General features: G+C 34.4%; 3 protein-coding genes and 1 pseudogene across 3 annotated transcripts; 3 read left to right on the forward strand and 1 right to left on the reverse strand.

The window, feature by feature from the left end:
* Nucleotides 1-4,463: 4,463 nt before the first annotated feature.
* LOC112083387 lies at nucleotides 4,464-5,741 on the reverse strand. The gene is made up of 2 exons (XM_024151099.1): nucleotides 5,174-5,741; nucleotides 4,464-4,963 (listed from the first exon to the last, which is right to left on the reverse strand). The coding sequence occupies exons 1-2, from the start codon at nucleotides 5,739-5,741 to the stop codon at nucleotides 4,464-4,466; spliced, it is 1,068 nt and encodes a 355-aa protein (XP_024006867.1).
* A 1,447-nt stretch (nucleotides 5,742-7,188) lies between these two features.
* Nucleotides 7,189-9,178, forward strand: LOC18011846. Its single transcript, XM_024151676.1, has 2 exons — nucleotides 7,189-8,781; nucleotides 8,840-9,178. The coding sequence occupies exons 1-2, from the start codon at nucleotides 7,209-7,211 to the stop codon at nucleotides 9,061-9,063; spliced, it is 1,797 nt and encodes a 598-aa protein (XP_024007444.1). The 5' UTR covers nucleotides 7,189-7,208; the 3' UTR covers nucleotides 9,064-9,178.
* A 796-nt stretch (nucleotides 9,179-9,974) lies between these two features.
* On the forward strand, nucleotides 9,975-14,007 carry LOC18012766 (annotated as a pseudogene).
* A 5,174-nt stretch (nucleotides 14,008-19,181) lies between these two features.
* LOC18012767 lies at nucleotides 19,182-21,212 on the forward strand. Its single transcript, XM_024151101.1, has 2 exons — nucleotides 19,182-19,460; nucleotides 19,542-21,212. Exons 1-2 carry the CDS (start codon nucleotides 19,182-19,184, stop codon nucleotides 21,210-21,212), a joined length of 1,950 nt encoding a protein of 649 aa, XP_024006869.1.
* Nucleotides 21,213-22,622: the final 1,410 nt, after the last annotated feature.

The raw sequence follows: 22,622 nt of genomic DNA on the forward strand, positions 1-22,622 counted from the left end.
TCTTAAATTTTGTAATTTTGTGGTTGTTGTTGTTATATCAACATAATTAAGTTTATAATAGTTATATTTTAAATAACAAATTATGTTGCCATTGTAATATATATAATTTGGTCACTGTTTATAATTCTAAATTAATGTAATAATAAGAAAACACAAAAATTGTTGTTTCATTATTTTTTTCTAAACATTTTTATTTTTTATAGAAATTTATTTACACAGTAGTATTCTGACCAACGGTTGTACGTGTAGTAAGTTATAAATTTTTAGCAAACTTGCATCATTTAATGTGCAATAATTCATATTTTATGGAAAATTAACCTTATAAATTTGATGTAAAAGCATTAATATGCAATCGAATAAATGAGCTCCACAAATTAATCGATTTATGGTAGGATTTACTTGTACTGTTGGATATTATCTCTTACCATTAGCCGAAAGCAAATGGGCATAGTTAAGATATAGCCAAGTAAAATAAGAGAGATATCCAAGAGTGATTTTTTTGTGTTTAAGATTTATGAAGAAATCCAAAGTAGATGCGTGTCATTTATGCATAGGGGAAATTTTTTTTTTACTCCCTTTTTTGAAATTCTTCTTCATGATGTTGTTGTTCTCTATCCAAGTACAAACCTGATATAATCTATTTTAGTTTTTAAGAAAATTAAGACCCCTTCTATTATTGGACCTGGAATTGGATCTTGGATCCGAAGATCGTTGTACCACCGCTTGCCCCCTACAGTAAACCGGCTCTGACTTAGTAGCATTTGTAAATTATCAATCCAAGATAGGAAATAGCGTCTACAACTAATCTCTTTTCTAATATAAAGAAAGTTTTGTTTGTATTCTCAGTTGTCCAATTTTCATCTTGATCTCACAAAAGAGAATTAGATACTTTTTCGACAGCTTGCACATTTAAATAGAAAGCTGTTTTGAAGGTCGAGCATGAGAAAGCAACACAACCCTTGTTTACGGTTCTTATAATATTTGTTAAATATATAATGTCAAATCATTGAAAAACGAGTATTAATATTCTTTTTTTGATATTTTATAAGGACAAAAATATTGATTAAAGATTTCTTAGTCAAAAAACTCTTTAAACCTAAATATTAATTACCTATTCTAAATTTCTAATTATAGTTTTATCTCATTAGGTATCAATGTATCGTCATCGATTCGATGTGAGTTGTCATGATTTTGGCTCTGTTTTCGATGATCTGGCTTGATACAATCAGATCAAATATTTTCTCTTATTGTTTTGTTTTTCGGGATAGTTGGCACGTTAAAAGTTCACTAATCGTTGAATTATTTCTCACCAATAGAATAACACCCAAACTGAAATTTGAAACTTAAGAGTTAGACACAAGCAAAAGATAATATCATAACATAAAGGAAGTAAAGAAGTCGATCAACCATAAGTCAACTTGAATGATATACATAAATTGTGATATCGTGCTTGGGAGTTACATTAAAAGACCACAACTAGTTAGTGACTTATCTTTCCGATATAATTAAGCACATCTATAAAAGTAACTATGGACTTATGGTAAAACTGTTATCAAAAATATTTTAGGAGTTAGGACTATCAAAATAAATAACAAGGGGGAAAACTTGTCTGTTGAGGATTAGAAGAGCAAATATTAGTAGATAAAGAAGTTGAAGAAAACTCACATGGCAGTCGGCAGACAAAATCAAAGAGGATAGTCGAGGTTAGTAATTTCAACTAAACAAAGATTATTATAACAAAAAACAAATAAAACTAAACAAAGACTAAATACGTGCCAGCTCTATTATTAGTGGATTTTTCAACGTAAATACTAAACATAACAAGTAAATTGATTTAAGTAACTAGAGCCTACAGGGACAACAATAATGGATCCATTATTACACAATACTAAAAGTCCAACTACCCAAACATTGATTTGCATTATTACAAATTACATATTCTAAATTTCTAATTCTGTATAGTTTTATCTCATTAGGTATCAATGTATCATCATCAATTCGTTGGGAGTTGTCATGACTTTGGCTCTATCTTCGATGATATGGTTTAATACAATCAGATCAAAATTTTCTTTTGTTGTTTTGGTTTTCGGGATAGTTGGCACGTTAGAAGTTCTCTAATCGTTGAATAATTTTATCACCAATAGAATGACCCCCAAACTGGATACTATTATATCATTGAATTAGCTTTCATTTGTAGGTGGATAATGGATTAAGTGAACTTAAATTGTATGTTTGGGAGAGATTCTATGAACCACGTTAATTTTTACATCTGAATGTTAATATGTATCTAAAATTCTAAGTTCAAACAAAAATTTGAAATCTTAAGTTATTAAATATAGTTTTAAATCAGAATCTTAGGTTATGAAATCTTACGTACTTTATGTCATATAAATCTGTGACCTGAGTTCTAGAACAGTAATCAACTGCATCCTCCTTCTCCATCATATATATTCTTGATTTCTTAAAGATTTCCAAGAATTTTACATTTTTCTATTTATAAGTTTAAATCGTTTTTTCATTTATTTATTTTACCTTAATTGCACCAACAAACAAGAATTTGATCTCTTTGCTATACTTTATTTTTGCTGAATAACATGTAATTTTGGTTCAGTGTCTAAAAGTTAAATATACGCTAGCTACTTGATCACGGCCAGTTGTATTATTGTAGATTTGTGTGACAAAAAACAAATCATTACTTAATGCATATAATAAGACAAGTAGCATTGAGTAAAGTTAGTTTCTCAGCAACAAAAAAAAAGCAGCATGGATTCAAGTATTGATTTAAGTACAGTGGCAGATCTAGAAATAAATTTAGATGGAGGCATAATTTTATAAACATGGAACAAAAAATTTAATTGGGGGCAACTTTGTTTTTACCACTAAATTTAAAATATTTTAATTAAATTTACCAAAATTATTTTAAAAAATAAAAAATTAGTAGGGGCAGTACCCCGTTCGACGTACACTACATCCGTCCCTGCTCAAGTATATAGATTATTTTAACAAAAAACAAATAAAACTAGGAAAAATTGCTTTTATATTGTCAATTGAATTAACATTTGTCCTCTTGATGTTTTCTATTTTTTGATCACTTTTTGACATAGTTGCCTTTTTAAATCAGTTATGGTAGTTATAATTAAAAATAAATTCGAAACTATATTTTAAAAATTTCAAAAATACCTAAAAATCAATTTTTATTATTATCGAATATCATTTATGGAAAGAAAATATTTTTAAAATTCGTTCTACGCTTGGTAGAATGCATGTCCTATGTTCTATGTCCACGTAGAATCCCATTTCTATAGTTCTTCACATATTCTACCAGCCTGTAGAAGTCTTTTTCTATAAGTCGTTATATATTCTACTAATTGCTAGATTACAAGTTCTACTGGATAGATTATATTCTACATGTTGGTAGAATACATCTCCTACCTGTTAGACCAGGTTCTACTTTATTGTAGAATAGTTCTTCTATCTATTGACTTCATTCTACATTAACGTAGAATATATCTTCTACCAAAATATGAGAAAATTTTGAAAAAATAGTTAAGTCCCAGATCTAAAAAATTTCAAAAATCATTTTTTTTTAGTTTTCCATGTTTTTTTATCGGGTTTTGATGTTTTTTTTTTTCTTTTTTTTGGCTGTCATCGTTATCTTCTTCTTCTTTCACATTGATCAAGAACAAAATAATTTACTTACTGAAAATTGCTTTTCTGGTGACTGTAAATGGAGAAGAAAACGGTGAAGAAAAAGTATAGGAAGTTTTTTTTTATGCTTTAGTATAGAATCTTTTCTGATTGTTTTTTTATTTATTAATAAAAGTTATTTAAAAAATAATTAATTTATTAATTCGTAATTAAAGGGTGTAATTGGATTAGATTTAAATTAAACATTAAAGAGATAAATTTTATTTAGAAAACATTAAAGGGACAAATGCTAATTCAATTAACATTACAAAGACTAAATACATGCCAGCTCTATTATTGGTGGATTTGTCAACGTAGATATCTATTATATAAAGACTCAGTTGAGTCTCACAAGTTTGACACATAAGCACTCCCTCTTTTGACACGTCAGCTTTTGAAAAAAATAATTTTCTCAATCCCAAAAAAAAATAATTCATTAGCCATGACACAAGTACAATTGTAGTTTCCATCTCGAAAAGTCATTCTCTTAGAGCATCTCCAATGGTTGGCTCTATTTTTGGCTCTAAATATAGAGTTCTCTAAAAATAGAGAAGGAGTTTATTCCAATGGTCATCTCTATATCTGACTCTAAAAATAAATATTTTATTTTATTCTTTAGTATTAATTGCTTATCAGACCTTTTACTTTTAAAATTTTAAAATTGTTCTATCTATTTTATTTTTAACAATAATTCAACATAAACATATTTTTAACATTAATTATTATAAAAATTTATTACATCACATAATTAAAAGATTAACAACTAATACATTTTTTTAAGCATCAGAATTAGTATACTTTTCCCACAAATGATCAATCAGCGCATTTCGAAGTGAGAAATAAGCTTCTTTGTCTCTGATTTTTCTATATCGCCCAAGAAATTCTTGAAATCGGATAGTTTCATCTTCTGCTATTTCCACCTCTGGTGGTGGAGCTTTTCTTCCAACTTCAATTGGTGCATTGAGATCACGCTCATCTTCGATTATCATATTACTTAAAATTATACATGTAGTCATTATGTCATGTATCACATTTTTTCCCCAAAAACGAGCTGGTCCTTTCACAATTGCAAAACGTGATTGGAGAACTCCGAATGCACGTTCTACATCTTTCTGACATGCTTCTTGTTGTGTAGCAAAATATTTTTTCTTAGGACCCATTGGCTCGTGAATAGTTTGCACAATGGTGGACCATTTTGGATATATACCATCCGCTAAATAATAACTCATATTAAACTCTTTTCCTTGAATGACATAATGACAAGGAGGAGCAATACCTTGAGCGAGATTGGAGAAAAGATGGGAATTCTCCAACACAATGATGTCATTATTGGTGCCTGGCATTCCAAAATACGCATGCCATATCCAAAGATCATAATCTGCTACAGCTTCAAGAATTATTGTTGGCAATCCACTACGTCCCGCATATTGCCCAGCCCATGCGGTAGGACAATTTTTCCACTTCCAGTGCATGCAATCTAGGCTACCAAGCATTCCTAGAAAACCTCGTTTTTCACCAATGTAAAGAAGTCTTGCAACATCATTGGCTGTTGGTGAGCGTAAGTATTGCTCCGAAAAAATATCCACTATAGCTCGACAAAAACGTTTCATGCTTTCGATTGCTGTTGATTCACCTATTTTAACGTACTCATCTGTGGCATCTGCTGGAAGCCCATACGCTAGCATCCGGAATACAGCTCTTCCTCTTTTAAGGGGTGACAGTCCAAGTCGACCAGTTGTATCCCTCCTTTGAGTGAAGTAGTTGTCATGACTTTCAACTGCGTTAATAATACGAAGAAATAGAGAACGAGACATACGAGACCTTCTGCGATACATAGCATCATTATACAGTGGAGTTTCAGAGAAGTAGTCATTGAACAATCTCTCATGTGCACTTTCTCGATCACGGTGGATGAAGGCACGTCTTCGAACCGAGTTGTCGTGGGTCTCATTGTTGCTTTGTTGATTGAGAAGGTATTGAATGATCAAGTTGTTATTAGCAATAGCAATTTGTATTGTTTGTTCTTCATGGTCAAGACTGTTGATCATTTCCATATTATCATCATCATCTGAAGATGATGATGAATCAAGAAAATTTGGAAGATTATGGAAATTAAAATTCATTTTGAGAGAGAAGATTTTGAATGAGCAAAGTAAAATGTGTTTGTAATATTGTGATGATTAGAATGTAGATTTAGTGATATTTATAGAAATATGATGAGTGAAAATGTGTAAATGTAGGTTTACATTTAATATGAGTAGTTGGAGAGATATAAAGAAAAATTTAGTTGAAGAAGAGAAAGTTATGTGTTGTTGTTTTCAATATGTATAGTTGAATAGAAATAAATGTGACAATTTAATGTAAAGTCTCTTGTCTAGTTGAATTTTCAAATCTATTTAAAATATGTAATAAATTAAGTTAAAGTTGTATGTGTAGTTGGAGTGATAAATGTGAGAATTTAATTTAAAATTTTATGTGTAGTTGGACTCATGAATGTGAGAATTTATTGTAGATTTTCACTAGTTAAACATAACAAGTACAATTGATTTAAGTAAGTAAAGGGACAACAATAGTGGATCCATTATTACACAATACTAAAAGTCAATTACCCAAACATTGATTTGCATTATTAAATGATATGTTCTAAATTTCTAATTCTGTATAGTTTTATCTCATTAGGTATCAATGTCTCATCATCAATTCGTTGGAAGTTGTCATGACTTTGGCTCTATCTTTGATGATCTGGTTTAGTACAATCAGATCAAATATTTTATTTTGTTGTTTTGGTTTCCGGGATAGTTAGCACGTTAGAAGTTCTCTAATCGTTGAATAATTTTATCACCAATAGAATAACCCCCAAACTGGATACTATTATATATCATTGAATTAGCTTTCATTTGTAGGTGGATAATGGATTAAGTGAATTTGTATAAGTGAATTTAAATTGTATGTTTGGGAGAGATTCTATGAACCACGTTATATTAATTTTACATCTGAATATTAATATGTATTTAAAATTCTAAGTTCAAACAAAAACTTGAAATCTTAGGTTATTAAATATAGTTTTAAATATGAATCTTAGGTTATGAAATCTTACGTACTTTATGTCATATAAATCTGTGACTTGAGTACTAGAACAGAAATCAACTGCATCCTCCTCCTCCATCATATATATTCTTGATTTCTTACAGATTTCCAAGAATTTTAAATAATTTCTATTTATAAGTTTAAATCGTTTTTTAATTTATTTATTTTAAAGTGTCTAAAAGTTAAATAAACGATAGCTACTTGATCACGGCCAGTTAGATTTGTGTGACAAAAACAAATAATTACTTAATGCATATAATAAGACAAGTAGCATTATTTGAAGTTACTTTCTCGACAACAAAAAAAAAAAAAGCAGCACTGATTACAGTATATATAGAGGAACATCAATATATTGATCCACTATTACACCAAACAAAAGTGAAATTTCCAAAGATCAATTTGCACTCTCTCCACCTCTAATAACCGCAACAACCATGGAGATAAAAGGACACACGCATAGTTTAGGAGGAGTTATATATCCTGGTGGCGGTTTGGAATGCGGTGCTTGTGATCGATCGTATAGTGATGGTTGCGATCCATCGATTTGCGAGGGCTTCCATTGCCTTATATGCGAATTTGAAGTTCACACGAAATGTCTTTTTGTGTTTAACATACAAGAGACATTGTTCGAGCACCCTCTTCACATTGGACATGGTCTCAAGCTTCTCACAACGGGGGCTCCTGATCACACCGATCCGAAATGCCATATCTGCGGTAAAAAAACCAAGCGCCTTCTTTTTCATTGTTCCATTTGTAATCTCAATTTGGACATCAGTTGCATGGTTGATGCCATGTGTTCCCAATCTCATCTGAATATTCCGTGGCACAATCATACTTTACTCATGCTTGATGTTGGTGATGATATACCATGCAAAGTTTGTGGTAAGCCCGGAGGATATGGCTACTGTTGCCCTCGCTGTTGGTTGATGGTTCATGAGAAATGCGTCGCCGTATTTGACTCACCAGAGATCACTCACTCTTGTCATACGAGACACTCTCTCAAGCTTCTCACCCAAGGAGCTCCCGGCTACACTGATCTAACATGTCATCTGTGTGGGAAAAAAACTGGAAACTTTCTTTATCATTGTGATATTTGTAAGTTCAACATGGATATGGCTTGTGCGATTCAAAGTCCCCTACCAGTGGCTCTTTCAAATCTGAAGGTCCATGAGCATACACTCAAACTCATCCCAAGATTGATCTCCTTCGTTTGCGATGCTTGTGGGAAAAAAGGCGACCGTTCTCCCTATGTTTGTCTTCAATGTGATCTCATGTTCTTTCATCAAGAGTGTGCTCGTTTACCACGGGTTATTCACGTGAATCGCCATGATCACCGCGTTTCTTACAAGTATCCTCTTGGTCTTGGAGAATGGAAATGTGGGATATGTTTAATAAAGATTGACTGGTCATATGGGGCATATTCTTGTTCCATATGTCCTAGTTATGCTCTTCATTCAAGCTGTGCGACGAGGAGAGACGTGTGGGATGGGGAAGAGCTTGATGGGGTGCCTGAAGAAGTTGAAGATATGGAGCCATTCATAAGGAATGATGACAACACAATCACTCATTTCGCTCATGAAGAACATAACCTCAGCCTCAACAATGACGGTATTGCTTTGGAGGAAAGCATCTTGTGTGGAGCATGTGTTCGTCCCGTTGGTTCTAACGCATTCTACAAATGTTCGGAATGCAGTTTTATCATCGATGAAACGTGTGCTAATCTTCCGAAGAAGAAACGACATTTTCTAAGCCCAAGAATTCTCACTCTACACCCCAATAGAGATAACACCGAAACAACATTTTGCGATGCTTGTCTTCAATGGTTCTGCGAAGGATTCATGCATACTGATGGAGGGAGGACTTATGATTTAATCTGCAGTTCGATGACTATGCCTTTTATTCATGGAAGTCATCCTCATCCATTACTATACCTCCAAGATAGTAGTATTGGTGACAGGGGGAGGTGCCAGAGTTGCCACGGGGGTTTATCTGACAAATTCCTTGCCTGTATCCAATGCAATTATTATTTGGATTTTCGTTGCGCCACTCTACCATTAACGGTAAGACTTGACAGGTATGATGATCATCCACTCACTCTTTGTTACGGAGAAAAGGCAAGCGGCAAGTATTGGTGCGATATTTGCGAAAGAGAAACAGATCCAGAGACTTGGTTCTACACTTGTGAACATTGCGGGGTTACTTTGCATGTTTTCTGTGTGCTTGGGAATCTCAGGTATGCCAAACCAGGAGGAAAGATCGAAGGAGACCTCGAAGGAGACCTCGAAGTGAGGTTTAACAATACATCTACACGGCCACTTTGCAACAACTGTCATTGTCGTTGCGCAGCTCCCTTCTTTTTTGTTAAGGAGAAGAAGAAGAAGGCATTTGTTGCGCAACAACAAATGAGATTAATATTTTGTTCTTACTATTGTTCGGAACGTAGCCAAATGAGGGCGTCCTGGATTAGAAGCATATATATATGTCCGCCATGGGTAGATCGTCGTACTTAAGCTTGTTGGCTTAAAGCTAGTTGAAAATAAATGTGGCTTTTTTTCCTTACTAATAATAAAATAAGATTAATATCTAAAAAAAGTACCATTTTCTGATAATATGAGCACAAATTTATAGGTTTGATAATATTATTTCTTTATTTTATTGATTTTTCTCAACTAGGTTTCTTGTTTTTTATTAACCTTTCTAACTTTTTTTTCTGCCATCTAAACCACAATGAAAGTTTTTATTTGCACCACACTTATATTTCTCGTAATTCCTAATTTAAAAGCCATGAATTAATAACACTAAACTAACGGAGCTTCCACTACCCCTCTTAATCAACGAAATAGAAGCAGCGATGGTAATGAGACTTTTCCTTGATGGAACTTGACTCTTCCTTCGAAGAAGAAGTGTGATACTGCTAAGGAAATTTTCGACTCCCTGTTCTTTCATCAGGACCTTTCTCCTCCTTTGGGACTGGACAATCTTATGGTGTGGATCCAATCTGTTTTTCAGAACAAGAGGTTGAAAACTATCTCTAACCTTGTCCTTCAGTCGGATTTTTATTATGTGTGGAAAGAGAGAAGCTCAAGACTCCATAACTCAGCTTCCAAGCCTGTCCAGCTAATTGTAAAGGACATACGCTTAGCTTGCGGGAATGGATCGAGCCAATCTTTCCAATTTGTGTTCTCTTCCAAATGGTCCAAATGGTTCTTCCTCATCACCTGATTCCTACTTATCTACGTGGTTCCAATTCTTCCAGCCATAGCTTCTTCCACCAACATCGTTGTGCATCATTTAAGGTTAAGGTTCTGCTGCTTCTGCGTTTCATCTGTCTTGCGTATTAGTATTATAAGTAATTTATCTCTTTCTTTCCTTATATTCCGGTTAGATAGTCCTTTTCACATGCTCTTATTTGAATGTAATTTCAAAACATGCCTCTGTGGGGAAGAAGTCGAAGGTGAATAAAGTGAAAGGTTAAAAAATATAACTAATTTTCCTCTTTTTTTCTTTCGTTTTTCAAACTAATTTTAAACAATACAAAGGAAACTATGTACTAACCTGCATCCTACGCGGGATGAAATATTTATAATTAAAGGTATCATCGTCGACTCAATGTGAACTGTCATGACTTGGCTTCTGCACTCGCTAATCAAATCTTATAAATCATTGCTTTCCGGGGTAGTGATTTTCAGAAATTTAATTTAAAAGAACAAAAAAAACAGGGAAAACTTAGACTTAAGAGTTAGACAAGCAAAAGATAAGATAAAGGAAGTCGAATTGAAAAATAAAAAATTAAATAAAAGAAATCGAAAAAGGCAGAAAAATCCTAAGAGCATGTACATCAAAGGATCAAGAGGGGTTCATGGCACGGTTTTTGAGACAAAAGATTTTAATATTAAAGAGACAGTATCATCCCGACGAACCTGAAGAGACGGTATCATCCCAAATGAAGCATCCTGATTGGTCGAAAATTATAATTTTCGAATTAAAAAAAAAAAAACTAAAACCAAAAAAAAATTATTATTATATTTTAGTGAACATCTCTTTTAGGGATTTACTGATGTAGATGCTCTAAGCACAAAAGGTTCAACTGGTTGACATGGAAAAAGAAGCAAGAGAATCTTATGCGATGAGCACATCTATTTATTAATACATTGGTATTTATATTGTTCCCAAAAGTTTATTGGCAAACTAACACAATTTATATGATAAGAGACAAGGAAAACATAAATCACGTAACCCTTTTTCAAAAAAAAAAAAAAAAACATAAATCACGTACAATATTGTTTAATCGGGAAGCTGAGCTGTCATGACTTTCGCTTCTATCCTCCGTCTTCTGATTTGGTAATGACTTTAATTTGAAAGAATAAACAGAGACTAAAGACGTGTCTACTAGCTCTTTTATTGGTAATTAGGTGAATAACCACACATAATATGTGTGGGTATTGTTTTTTCAATTATTTACAATTTATATATTTTATATTTTTCTAATAAAGACATAATCATCAATTGCTATATTATTATAAATCAATCAATTTTAAATATAATATCATTCAAAACTAAAAGTTTTATACCAAAAACCATCAATATGTTTAATTAATTATAACATAAATTCTTATTTAATATTTACATAAATGTTGTTTGAAAATTAATTAATAAAAAAACTTTTCATATTATTAACAAATCAAAAGTTTTATACAAAAAAATCATCAATATTTTTAATTAATTATAACATAAATTCTAGTTTAATATTGACATAAATGTTAATTAAGAATCAATTAATAAAAAAAAACTTTTTCGTTTTCTTTGAGTGGTTAAAAACTTAATATTAAAATTTATTAATTAATTTTTTAAAAAAATTATAACTTTAAATTAAAAATTGACACATATCATCTTTATATTAACTTTAAAATGCTGAGGTGTCAGTCATATGGAGAGAGTTGGTCATCTTTTATATATAAGATATCTTTACAAATAAAACTAAACAAAGACTAAATACGTGCCTATTAGCTCTTTTGTTGGTAGATTTGTCAACGTAAATATTTAATATAACAAGTACCAATTGATTTAAAGTAGGTAGAAGGACAATAATAGTGGATCCATTATTACACAAAACCAAAAGTCCAACTATCTAAACATTGATTTGCACTTCTCTTTATCTCTGATAAGCGCAAACTGGCCATCCTCTGGAATAAATGGACTTTGGAAGGACACGAGCATCCTTTGTGCCGGATTAGCAATGGTGACGGTTTGGAATGCGATGCTTGCGATGGGTCCTATCGCGATGGCTTCTTTTGCGATGAATGCAAGTTTACTGTTCACAGGAAATGTGCCTTTGTGTTTAACACACAAGAGACATAATTGGAGCACCCTTTTCATCTTGGACATGATCTCAAGCTTCTCACAACAGGGATTCCTGGTAACACAGATCCCAAATGCCATATCTGCGGTAAGAACACCAAGCGTCTCCTTTTTCATTGTTCCGAATGTAATCTCAGTTTGGACATTGATTGCATGGTTGATGCCATGAGTTCCCAAGCAAATCTGAAGATGTCGTGGCACCATCATCCTATGCTCTTGGTCAATTTTAACGATTGTTTCAAATGCGATTTTTGTGGTTTTACTAGTGCCGGCAATGGCTACTTCTGCCCTCTTTGTAGGTTGGTGGTTCATGAGAGCTGTGTCTATGTATTTGACTCACCAGAGATCACTCACGATTGTCATGCCAAACACTCTCTTAAGCTTCTCACCCAAGGAGCTCCCGACTACACTGATCTCAAATGTCATCTGTGTGGGGTTAACACTGGGAACTTACTTTATCATTGTGATATTTGTAAGTTCAACTTGGATCCTGATTGTGCGATTAGAAGACCACCACCAGTTTATCTTTCAAATCTGAAGATCCATGAGCATACACTCGTACTCATACCAAGATTAGTGTCATTCGTTTGTGATGCTTGTGGGGAGAAAGGCGACCGTGCTCCTTATGTCTGTTTTCAATGCAATTTCATGATCCATGGATATTGTGCTGATTTACCACGTGTCATTCACATCAATCGCCATGACCACCGAGTTTCTTACACGTATCCTCTTGGTCCGGGAGAATGGAAATGCGGAGTTTGTTGGGAAGGCATTGATTGGTCATGTGGGGCTTATTCTTGTCCAAACTGTCCTCATTATGCTGTTCATTCAAGATGTGCAACAAGACCTGACGTGTGGGAAGGGGAAGAGCTTGATGGAGTACCTGAAGAAGTTGAAGATATTGAGCCATTCAAGACGAATGATGACAACAAAATCACTCATTTCGCTCATGAAGAACATAATCTGAGCTTTGAAAAAGATGGTATAGCGTTGGAGGAAAGCGTCTTTTGTGATGCATGTGCTCGTCCCATTGGCTCTAACACGTTCTACAGCTGTTCGGATTGCAGTTTCATTCTACATGAAACATGTGCTAATCTTCCTAAGAAAAAACGACATTTTCTCAGCGCAAAACCTCTTACTCTCACGTACGGCGGAGAATCTCTTCGGACTAATGAATGCTATGCTTGTTTCCAACGTTTTGGCGGAGGATTCAAGTATAGAGACAAATATGGCGAAGTCGTCGACTTACTATGCATTTCGATAACTGAGCCGTTTGTCCATGGAAGTCATCCTCATCCTTTATTCTACATCAACGTAGAGCATGATGAGGAGCTAACGAAGACATGTCAGGGTTGCGGCATACGTACAGAAGAAATGGTCTTAGGTTGCACCAAATGCAGATTCTTCTTGGACTTTCGTTGCGCCACTCTACCATTAACGGTAAGACTTGATAGGTATGATGATCATCCACTCACGCTTTGTTACGGCGAAAAAGCAAGTGGTGAAAAAGCAAGTGGCAAGTATTGGTGCGATATTTGCGAAAGAGAAAAAGATCCAGAGACTTGGTTTTACGCTTGTAAAGATTGTGGGGTCACTTTGCATGTTTTCTGTGTGGTTGGGGATTTCAAGTGCGCCAGATCAGGAGATGTGTTCGACAACGAACATAAATTGTTGTCTAATAGTGGATCTTCACGACCAACTTGCAGAAACTGTCATTGCCACTGCCCAGGACCTTTCACCCTTCGCAAAACTGGGGAAAAGGAAGAATCCTTCTGTTCTTTATATTGTTTTATTCATTTCAAAGAACCGTTTAGGGTGAACACCAAGACCGTAAAGCTCATCCTCCCTCCATGGGTCAATGAACCCAAGACTTGAAGATCTGGTTATATTCATAGTCTTGGACTCATCTCCTTCAAGGTACCTATTGGTATCATTTCGATTTGTAATTTGTCATTCCGATTTAATATCAAACAAGCATTTTAAAAAAAAAAAATGGAAAAACATATTCATGCATGCAGCATGCTATACGTGAAGCATGTAGACTGTAACTTCATATTATGATTTTTATATTATCTAAAACATAAAATCTGTAGCAGAATTTGAAATCCATTATATATGATTGATATATCATGGTTTTTATGGTTTTTAACCATGGTATAAGTCTTATTTATAGAGTCTTTTTAGTGTCTTTCGAGTCTTTTGGAGTCTTTTCAGGTCATAGGTACGTTTGGAGCTTAACTGGAGATTTTGGAGCACTTTTGAGCTTAATCAGGATCAAATTCGTCAAGAATGAATTTTGTGCTTTAGTGACGCTCGACACCATGGAGAGTGACGCGCGACACTTGTCAAAGAAATAAGGAAAATGCAATTTTGTTATTTATTTGAAGAAGGAGTTGGGCCTAAACGTTTCCAAGGGAGCCCAAAACGTGTCTTAGAGATATATATATGGTTTTTATTCCCTTTTTACGATTACCTTAGATTTTCTTAGAGAGGACTTTTGTTTTTGAGAGTTTTTGGGGAAACAAGTCTGAAACTCTGTTCCGGAGAGAGAAGATTTCGAACCCCTGTTTATTAATCTATTTACTGCTTACTGCAAGCTATTCAATCATGTTTATTGCTTCAATCTCCATGTCTGAGTAGTTTGCTTGTTAGGTTTAGGGTTCTCATAAAGGATTTCATTGGATGTTAGATTGATTGGTTAATTAGGGTTCATAATCTATTTAGTTCTTCACCATAGGTTGTTCTTAAAGCTAATTCTGGACTGGCCACCTAGAACTTAGATCTTAGGTTAATTGATTGACACGAAAGTGTAATTGAATAACTAGAAAGAACCTAGGGTGAGCAAAGTAACTATTCGCAAAGGAATTTGGTTTAGATACTTTGTGAACATATCGAACTTGAGCATTAAAGCTGGTTTAAATCTTTAGGGTTTACAGAGGAATTTGGAATTCTAGGATTTTAACTTAGATAATTCTCACAACGGAAGTTGGTTAATTATAATTCTGTGATTCGAGTTCAAGAACCATGCTTAAATCTGAACCCTGATTAATCGATTGTTCAGCATGCATTGATTTCCTGAGAAACGCCCTAGACCTAATCTCCACCCATCTGAACTTTACAAACGTTTTTACTGCATTCGTTTATCTTTATTTGCATTGCTATTTTCTTCTCATTAATCTGCTTAGCGTAATTCAATTTCTAATAGGTTTATTGAGCGAATCTCTCGTCTCTGTGGTTCGACCCCTGCAATACTACAACTGCACATCTGTGCTCTTACAGAGTAGCTCTAGGGATTAAACTTTGAGCAGACCAATGATTCAACAGAAATTTAAATAGGTTACTGTAAAAACTGATACAAGTGAATAGCGGAAAATGTTTATCTATATTCTCCTCTGGATCTCATAGCAATAATGTGATTTAACAGAAAAAAAAAAAACTACAAGAGAGAAGTAGACGAAAAGATTTATGAATGTGCTTGGGATTTCCTTGTTGGCAGATAGGAAAATGAAAGCAAAGAGAGTGTAAGTTAGAGTGAGAGGCATTTTTTTCTTTCATTTTACCGGTGAAGCCGTGAAGAAGCATTGTTGTTATGAGCAGATGCTTCAAAATAAGCTTTCTCTGCATTATCCAACCTGTCTTGGAACATCGTCCACTCTCTCCTGCACCTTTCACGCACCTACGATAGCAGAGAAAATCAGATAAGAGTTTGTATTAGTATCTAACTAGATGACAAAGGTGAGAGAATCTTAATGTATAACCGAAAAAAAAAATTACTTAAGGGATTAGTTGGTTTGTTCTTGTAATGATATTTACCCCTTCCCATGGTTGTTTCCCTCGCTCTGGTTGTCCCTGTCAGATTTTAGATACACAAAGAGAAAAAGAGGAGATTAATTAACTATTGCGTTCAATGTAGTATAGATATATATATAATTACTAGATACTTCCCTTATTACTCTACATCAGTTGTAAGATTGTTTATTTTTTCTTTTGAGTCCCTTAAACAAAGAGGACTCGGAATTCGGTTCTTTTGCATACTTGAATCACACGCCACACACACCGCCATGCTTTACAGGAGAAAACAGGAGCCATAATCTCGACAAATCTGCTCATAAGCATGAATGATGAAAATATTCACTCTCCACGCAAATCAAGAGCTAATCATCCTCATCCTTTGCTATACCTCCAAGAAAGTAACTATGGTGACAGGGAGAGATGCCAGAATTGCGACACGGGTTTAAATGGCGCCCTACTTGGCTGTATCAAATTGCAATTATTTTGTGGATTTTCGTTGCGCCACTCTATACCATTAACGGTAAGGCTTTACAGGTATTATTGATCTGATCATATCCACTCACGCTTTGTTACGGTGAAAAGGCAAGCGGCAAGTATTGGTGTGATATTTGCGAAAGAGAAACAAATCCAAAGACTTGGTTCTACGTAAACCTGTCATGATTGTGGTGGGGTCACTCTGCATGTTTTCTGTGTCCTCGGGAATGTCAGTTACACCAATGACCAAACCACGAGAAAAAGATCGAAGGAGACGTTGAATTGATGTTTAGCAAGACATCTACACGACCACTTTGCAACTACTAGTCATTGTCGTTGCGCAGCTCCCTTCTTTCTTGTTAAGAACAAGGCATTATTTTGCTCATATTTTTGTTTGTTACGTACCCAAAAAGAGGGCTTCATGGATTAGTATATAATTGTTATATGTCCGTCATGGGAAGATCCCCTTGCTTAAGCTCGTTGTCTTAAAGCTAGTTGGAAAAATTGTTGCCCTTTTTCCTTAACAGATTCAAATAATACTAGTATCTAAAAAAGTACGATTTTCTGATAATATAAGCACTCATTTCTAGGTTTTTCTATCTTTGTAATTATTTATATTAATTATAGCTAGAAGAGCTTCGAACCTATATCAATCGGTTCATGTTCATAAATATCGTAATCCATAACCACATCGTGGTCATCAATCGACTTTTTACAAGTCATGAAATCTCGTAGTAAACTCCATTTTTGTGATGGAAAGATAGCCATGGGGATTTAAGAGAGATGATCAATGCTAAAATTGAAATAGCCCTCTTCATCAATGAAAAGAAGTAGCCATGGTATCAAAACTTTTCGTTAATGTGAAGTCAAACTTTTCCTTGATGTGAAGTCGTGAAGAAGACTTTTTCCTCTCTTTTTTTGTCTTCCTTTTCTCAAACTAATTTTAAACAATACAAAGCAAACCATGTCGTGAAGACTTTTTTCTCTTTTTTTTTTTTTTCGTTTTTCAAACTAATTTTAAACAATACAAAGGAAACTATGTACTAACCTGCATCCTACGCGGGATGAAATATTTATAATATTTATAATTAAAGGTAACATCGTCGACTCAATGTGAGCTGTCATGACTTGGCTTCTGCCCTAGCTAATCAAATCTGATAAATTCTTGTTTTTTCGGGGTAGTGATTTTCTGTAGGTTAATTTTAAAGAGTTGAAAAAACAGGGAAAACTAGCGTGTTGAAACTTAAGAGTTAGACACAAGCAAAAGATAATTTCATAACATAAAGGAAGTAAAGAAGTCGATTAACCATAAGTCAACTTGAAGGATATACATAAATTGTGATATCGTGCTTGGGAGTTACATTAAAAGACCACAACTAGTTAGTGACTTATCTTTCCGATATAATTAAGCACAACTATAAAAGTAACTATGGACTTATGGTAAAACTGTTATCAAAAATATCATAGGACTATCAAAAGAAATAATAAGGGGGAAAACTTGTCTGTTGAGGATTAGAAGAGCAAATATTAGTAGATAAAGAAGTTGAAGAAAACTCACATGGCAGACAAAATCAGAGAGGATAGTCGAGGTTAGTGTTTCAACTAAACAAAGATTATTTTAACAAAAAACAAATAAACTAAACAAAGACTAAATACGTGCCAGCTCTATTATTGGTGGATTTGTCAACGTAAATATTAAACATAACAAGTAAAATTGATTTAAGTAAGTAGAGGGACAACAATAGTGGATCCATTATTACACAATACTAAAAGTCCAACTACCCAAACATTGATTTGCATTATTATAAATGACATATTCTAAATTTCTAATTCTGTATAGTTTTATCTCATTAGGTATCAATGTATCATCATCAATTCGTTGGGAGTTGTCATGACTTTGGCTCTATCTTTGATGATCTGGTTTAGTACAATCAGATCAAATTTTTTATTTTGTTGTTTTGGTTTTAGGGATAGTTGGCACGTTAGAAGTTCTCTAATCGTTGAATAATTTTATCACCAATAGAATAACCCCCAAACTGGATACTATTATATCATTGAATTAGCTTTCATTTGTAGGTGGATAATGGATTAAGTGAATTAGTATAAGTGAATTTAAATTGTATGTTTGGGAGAGATTCTATGAACCACGTTGATTAATTTTACATCTGAATATTAATATGTATTTAAAATTCTAAGTTCAAACAAAAATTTGAAATCTTAGGTTATTAAATATAGTTTTAAATCTGAATCTTAAGTTATGAAATCTTACGTACTTTATGTCATATAAATCTGTGACTTGAGTACTAGAACAGAAATCAACTGCATCCTCCTCCTCCATCATATATATTCTTGATTTCTTACAGATTTCCAAGAATTTTACATAATTTCTATTTATAAGTTTAAATCGTTTTTTAATTTATTTATTTTACCTTAATTGGACCTACAAACAAGAATTTGATCTCTTTGTTATACTTTATTCTTGCCGAATTACATGTAATTTTGGTTTAGTGTCTAAAAGTTAAATAAACGATAGCTACTTGATCACGGCCAGTTGTATTATTGTCGATTTGTGTGACAAAAACAAATAATTACTTAATGCATATAATAAGACAAGTAGCATTATTTGAAGTTAATTTCTCGACAACAAAAAAAAAAAAAACAGCATTGATTACAGTATATATAGAGAGGAACATCAATATATTGATCCACTATTACACCAAACAAAAGTGCAATTACCCAAAGATCAATTTGCACTCTCTCCACCTCTAATAACCGCAAGAACCATGAAGATAAAAGGACACACGCATAATTTAGGAAGAATTGGATATCCTGGTGGCGGTTTGGAATGCGGTGCTTGTGATCGATCGTATAGTGATGGTTGCGATCCATCGATTTGCAAGGGCTTCCATTGCCTTAAATGCGAATTTGATGTTCACACGAAATGTCTTTTTGTGTTTAACATACAAGAGACATTGTTCGAGCACCCTCTTCACGTTGGACATGGTCTCAAGCTTCTCACAACGGGGGCTCCTGATCACACCGATCCAAAATGCCATATCTGCGGTAAAAAAACCAAGCGTCTTCTTTTTCATTGTTCCATTTGTAATCTCAATTTGGACATCGGTTGCATGGTTGATGCCATGTGTTCTCAATCCCATCTGAATATGCCGTGGCACAATCATACTTTACTCATGCTTGATGTTGGTGATGATATGCGATGCAAAGTTTGTGGTAAGCCCGGAGGATATGGCTACTGTTGCCCTCGCTGTTGGTTGATGGTTCATGAGAAATGCGTGTCCGTATTTGACTCACCAGAGATCACTCACTCTTGTCATGCGAGACACTCTCTCAAGCTTCTCACCGAAGGAGCTCCCGACTACACTGATCTAAAATGTCATCTGTGTGGGAAAAAAACTGGAAACTTTCTTTATCATTGTGATATTTGTAAGTTCAACATGGATATGGCTTGTGCGATTCGAAGTCCCCTACCAGTGACTCTTTCAAATCTGAAGGTCCATGAGCATACACTCAAACTCATCCCAAGATTGATCTCCTTCGTTTGCGATGCTTGTGGGAATGCTTGTGGGAAGATAGGAGACCGTTCTCCTTATGTTTGTCTTCAATGTGATCTCATGTTCTTCCATCAAGGTTGTACTCGTTTACCACGGACTATTCACGTGAATCGCCATGATCACCGCGTTTCTTACAAGTATCCTCTTGGTCTCGGAGAATGGAAATGTGGTATTTGTTTGGACAAGATTGACTGGTCATATGGGGCTTATTCTTGCTCCACATGTCCTAGTTATGCTCTTCATTCAAGATGTGCGACGAGGAAAGACGTGTGGGATGGGGAAGAGCTTGATGGGGTGCCTGAAGAAGTTGAAGATATGGAGCCATTCATAAGGAATGATGACAACACAATCACTCATTTCGCTCATGAACACAACCTGAGCCTCAACAATGACGGTATTGCTTTGGAGGAAAGCATCTTGTGTGGAGCATGTGTTCGTCCCGTCGGTTCTAACGCATTCTACAAATGTTCGGAATGCAGTTTCATCCTCGATGAAACGTGTGCTAATCTTCCAAAGAAGAAACGACATTTTCTAAGCCCAACACCTCTCACTCTATACCACAATAGAGATAACACCGACACAACATGCGGTGCTTGTCTTCAAATGTGCTGCGAAGGATTCATGTATACTGATGGAGGTGGGAACTATGACTTGATCTGCAGTTCGATGACTATGCCTTTTATTCATGGAAGTCATCCTCATCCTTTACTATACCTCCAAGATAGAAATATTAGTGATAGGGAGAGATGCCAGAGTTGCCACATGGGTTTATTTGACGAAGTCCTTGGCTGTGTCCAATGCAACTACTATTTGGATTTTCGTTGCGCCACTCTACCATTAACGGTAAGGCTTCACAAGTATGATGCTCATCCACTCACTCTTTGTTACGGTGAAAAGGCAAGCGGCAAGTATTGGTGTGATATTTGCGAAAGAGAAATAAATCCAGAGACTTGGTTCTACACCTGTCATGATTGTGGAGTCACTTTGCATGTTTACTGTGTCCTCGGGAATGTCAGGTACGCCAAACCAGGAGAAAAGATCGCAGGAGACGTTGAATTGATGTTTAATACATCTACACGACCACTTTGCAACAACTGCCATTGTCGTTGTGCAGCTCCCTTCTTTCTTATTAAGGAGAAGGAAATATTTTGTTCTTATTTTTGTTTGTTGCGTACCCAAATGAGGGCGTCCAGTATTAGTATAATTGTTGTATGTCCGTCATGGGTAGATCGCCGTGCTTAAGTTCGTTGGCTTAAAGCTAGTTGAAAATAAATGTGGCTCTTTTCTCTTAACAAGTATTAAAATAATATTATTATCTAAAAAGTTCAATTTTTTATAATATAAGCACGCATTTTTAGATTTATTTACATTATATAGCTTTTTTTTATTCTATCAATTTTTCTCAACTAAGTTTCTTGTTTTTTTTTATTAACCTTTATTAGTTTTTTTTTGGCCATCTAAACCACAATGAAAAGTTTTATTTGCACCACACTTAATATTTCTCGTAATTCCTAATGTAAAAGCCTTAAATAACACTAAACTAACAGAGTTTCCATTATCCCTCTTAACCAACGAAATAGAAGCAGCATGGTAGCAACACTTTTCCTTTATATAGCTTGATTGGCAAACTAACACAATTTCGAAACATTATATGATAAGACACACCAGATAGCGCCTAAGAGACAAGGAAAACATAAATCACGTAACCCTTTTTCAAAAAAAAACAAAAAAAAAAACAAAAATCACGTACAATATTGTTTAATCTGGAAGCTGAGCTGTCATGACTTTTGCTTCTGTCCTCGATGTTCTGATTTGGTAATGATTTTTTTCAGTTATCTGATTTGAAAGAATAAAAAATGGGGAAAACTTGCCTGTCGGAGAGTTGGAAGACCAAAAAGATTAGAGAAAACTCACGTGCAGACAAGAGCGGGACAGGATCCTCCTAATACGGTTACTAATTAATGTCTTTTTGGTTAATACTAATTAATGTTCAAATAAAACAAAGACTAAGTCCTCAATCTGACAATCCACGTGTAGTGTGGTCACTGGTTGATAACGTAGGGTTTAAAAAAAAGCGTAGGGTTTCAGGATAATTGAACTGCGTTTGTATCTGGTTTCGATCCAAATTCTTCTATATATGATGGCTCGATAAAGCAAAAGATTTTGCTCATCCATCGGATTAATCGATCGGAATTAATCATCGATGTAAATAACAAAAAAAAAAAGTCCACAATTATCCAAACATTAATAATTCGCATTCTACGCACTTCTAACACACGCAACAACAACCATTACTACGGTGGCTTTAGAAGCACGAGCATTGTTTATATCACGTTATTCTCATCCAACAGCCATGAAAACTTAATTAAATAATTTTCTTACATAGTTCTTTGTTTATCTAAAGAGAAATCATATAATTTGAATTATTTCGTTTTATGTGAGTGTATATATCATCATCTTAACTTTTATTATTTTGTGAAAAAGTCTAACTATATAATTAACTTGACCAAATCCGTTGAGAATTTTCTTGGTTTGTTCTCTTCCTCACCTTCAGGCACTAGTTTCCAGAGGCTGAAGCATTACGGGTAGGCCGTATTGTGGATAGAGATTGAAGTTATCAACCGGCGCGTGCTTATACTCGGGTGAGAGGCT

The sequence above is a fragment of the Eutrema salsugineum genome, unplaced genomic scaffold (genome assembly GCF_000478725.1).
Source record: "Eutrema salsugineum unplaced genomic scaffold, Eutsalg1_0 scaffold_6, whole genome shotgun sequence".
NCBI lineage: Eukaryota > Viridiplantae > Streptophyta > Magnoliopsida > Brassicales > Brassicaceae > Eutrema > Eutrema salsugineum.

Coding starts and splice junctions, on each gene's coding strand:
- LOC112083387 (XM_024151099.1), bottom strand. CDS start 5,741: ATGGAAATGATCAACAGTCTTGACCATGAAGAACAAACAATACAAATT. Junction 4,964..5,173: donor AGGTTTTCTAGGAATGCTTG/GTAGCCTAGATT, acceptor ATCTCGCTCAAG/GTATTGCTCCTCCTTGTCAT.
- LOC18011846 (XM_024151676.1), top strand. CDS start 7,209: ATGGAGATAAAAGGACACACGCATAGTTTAGGAGGAGTTATATATCCT. Junction 8,782..8,839: donor ATCTGACAAATTCCTTGCCT/GTATCCAATGCA, acceptor ATTAACGGTAAG/ACTTGACAGGTATGATGATC.
- LOC18012767 (XM_024151101.1), top strand. CDS start 19,182: ATGAAGATAAAAGGACACACGCATAATTTAGGAAGAATTGGATATCCT. Junction 19,461..19,541: donor ATCCAAAATGCCATATCTGC/GGTAAAAAAACC, acceptor GTTGATGCCATG/TGTTCTCAATCCCATCTGAA.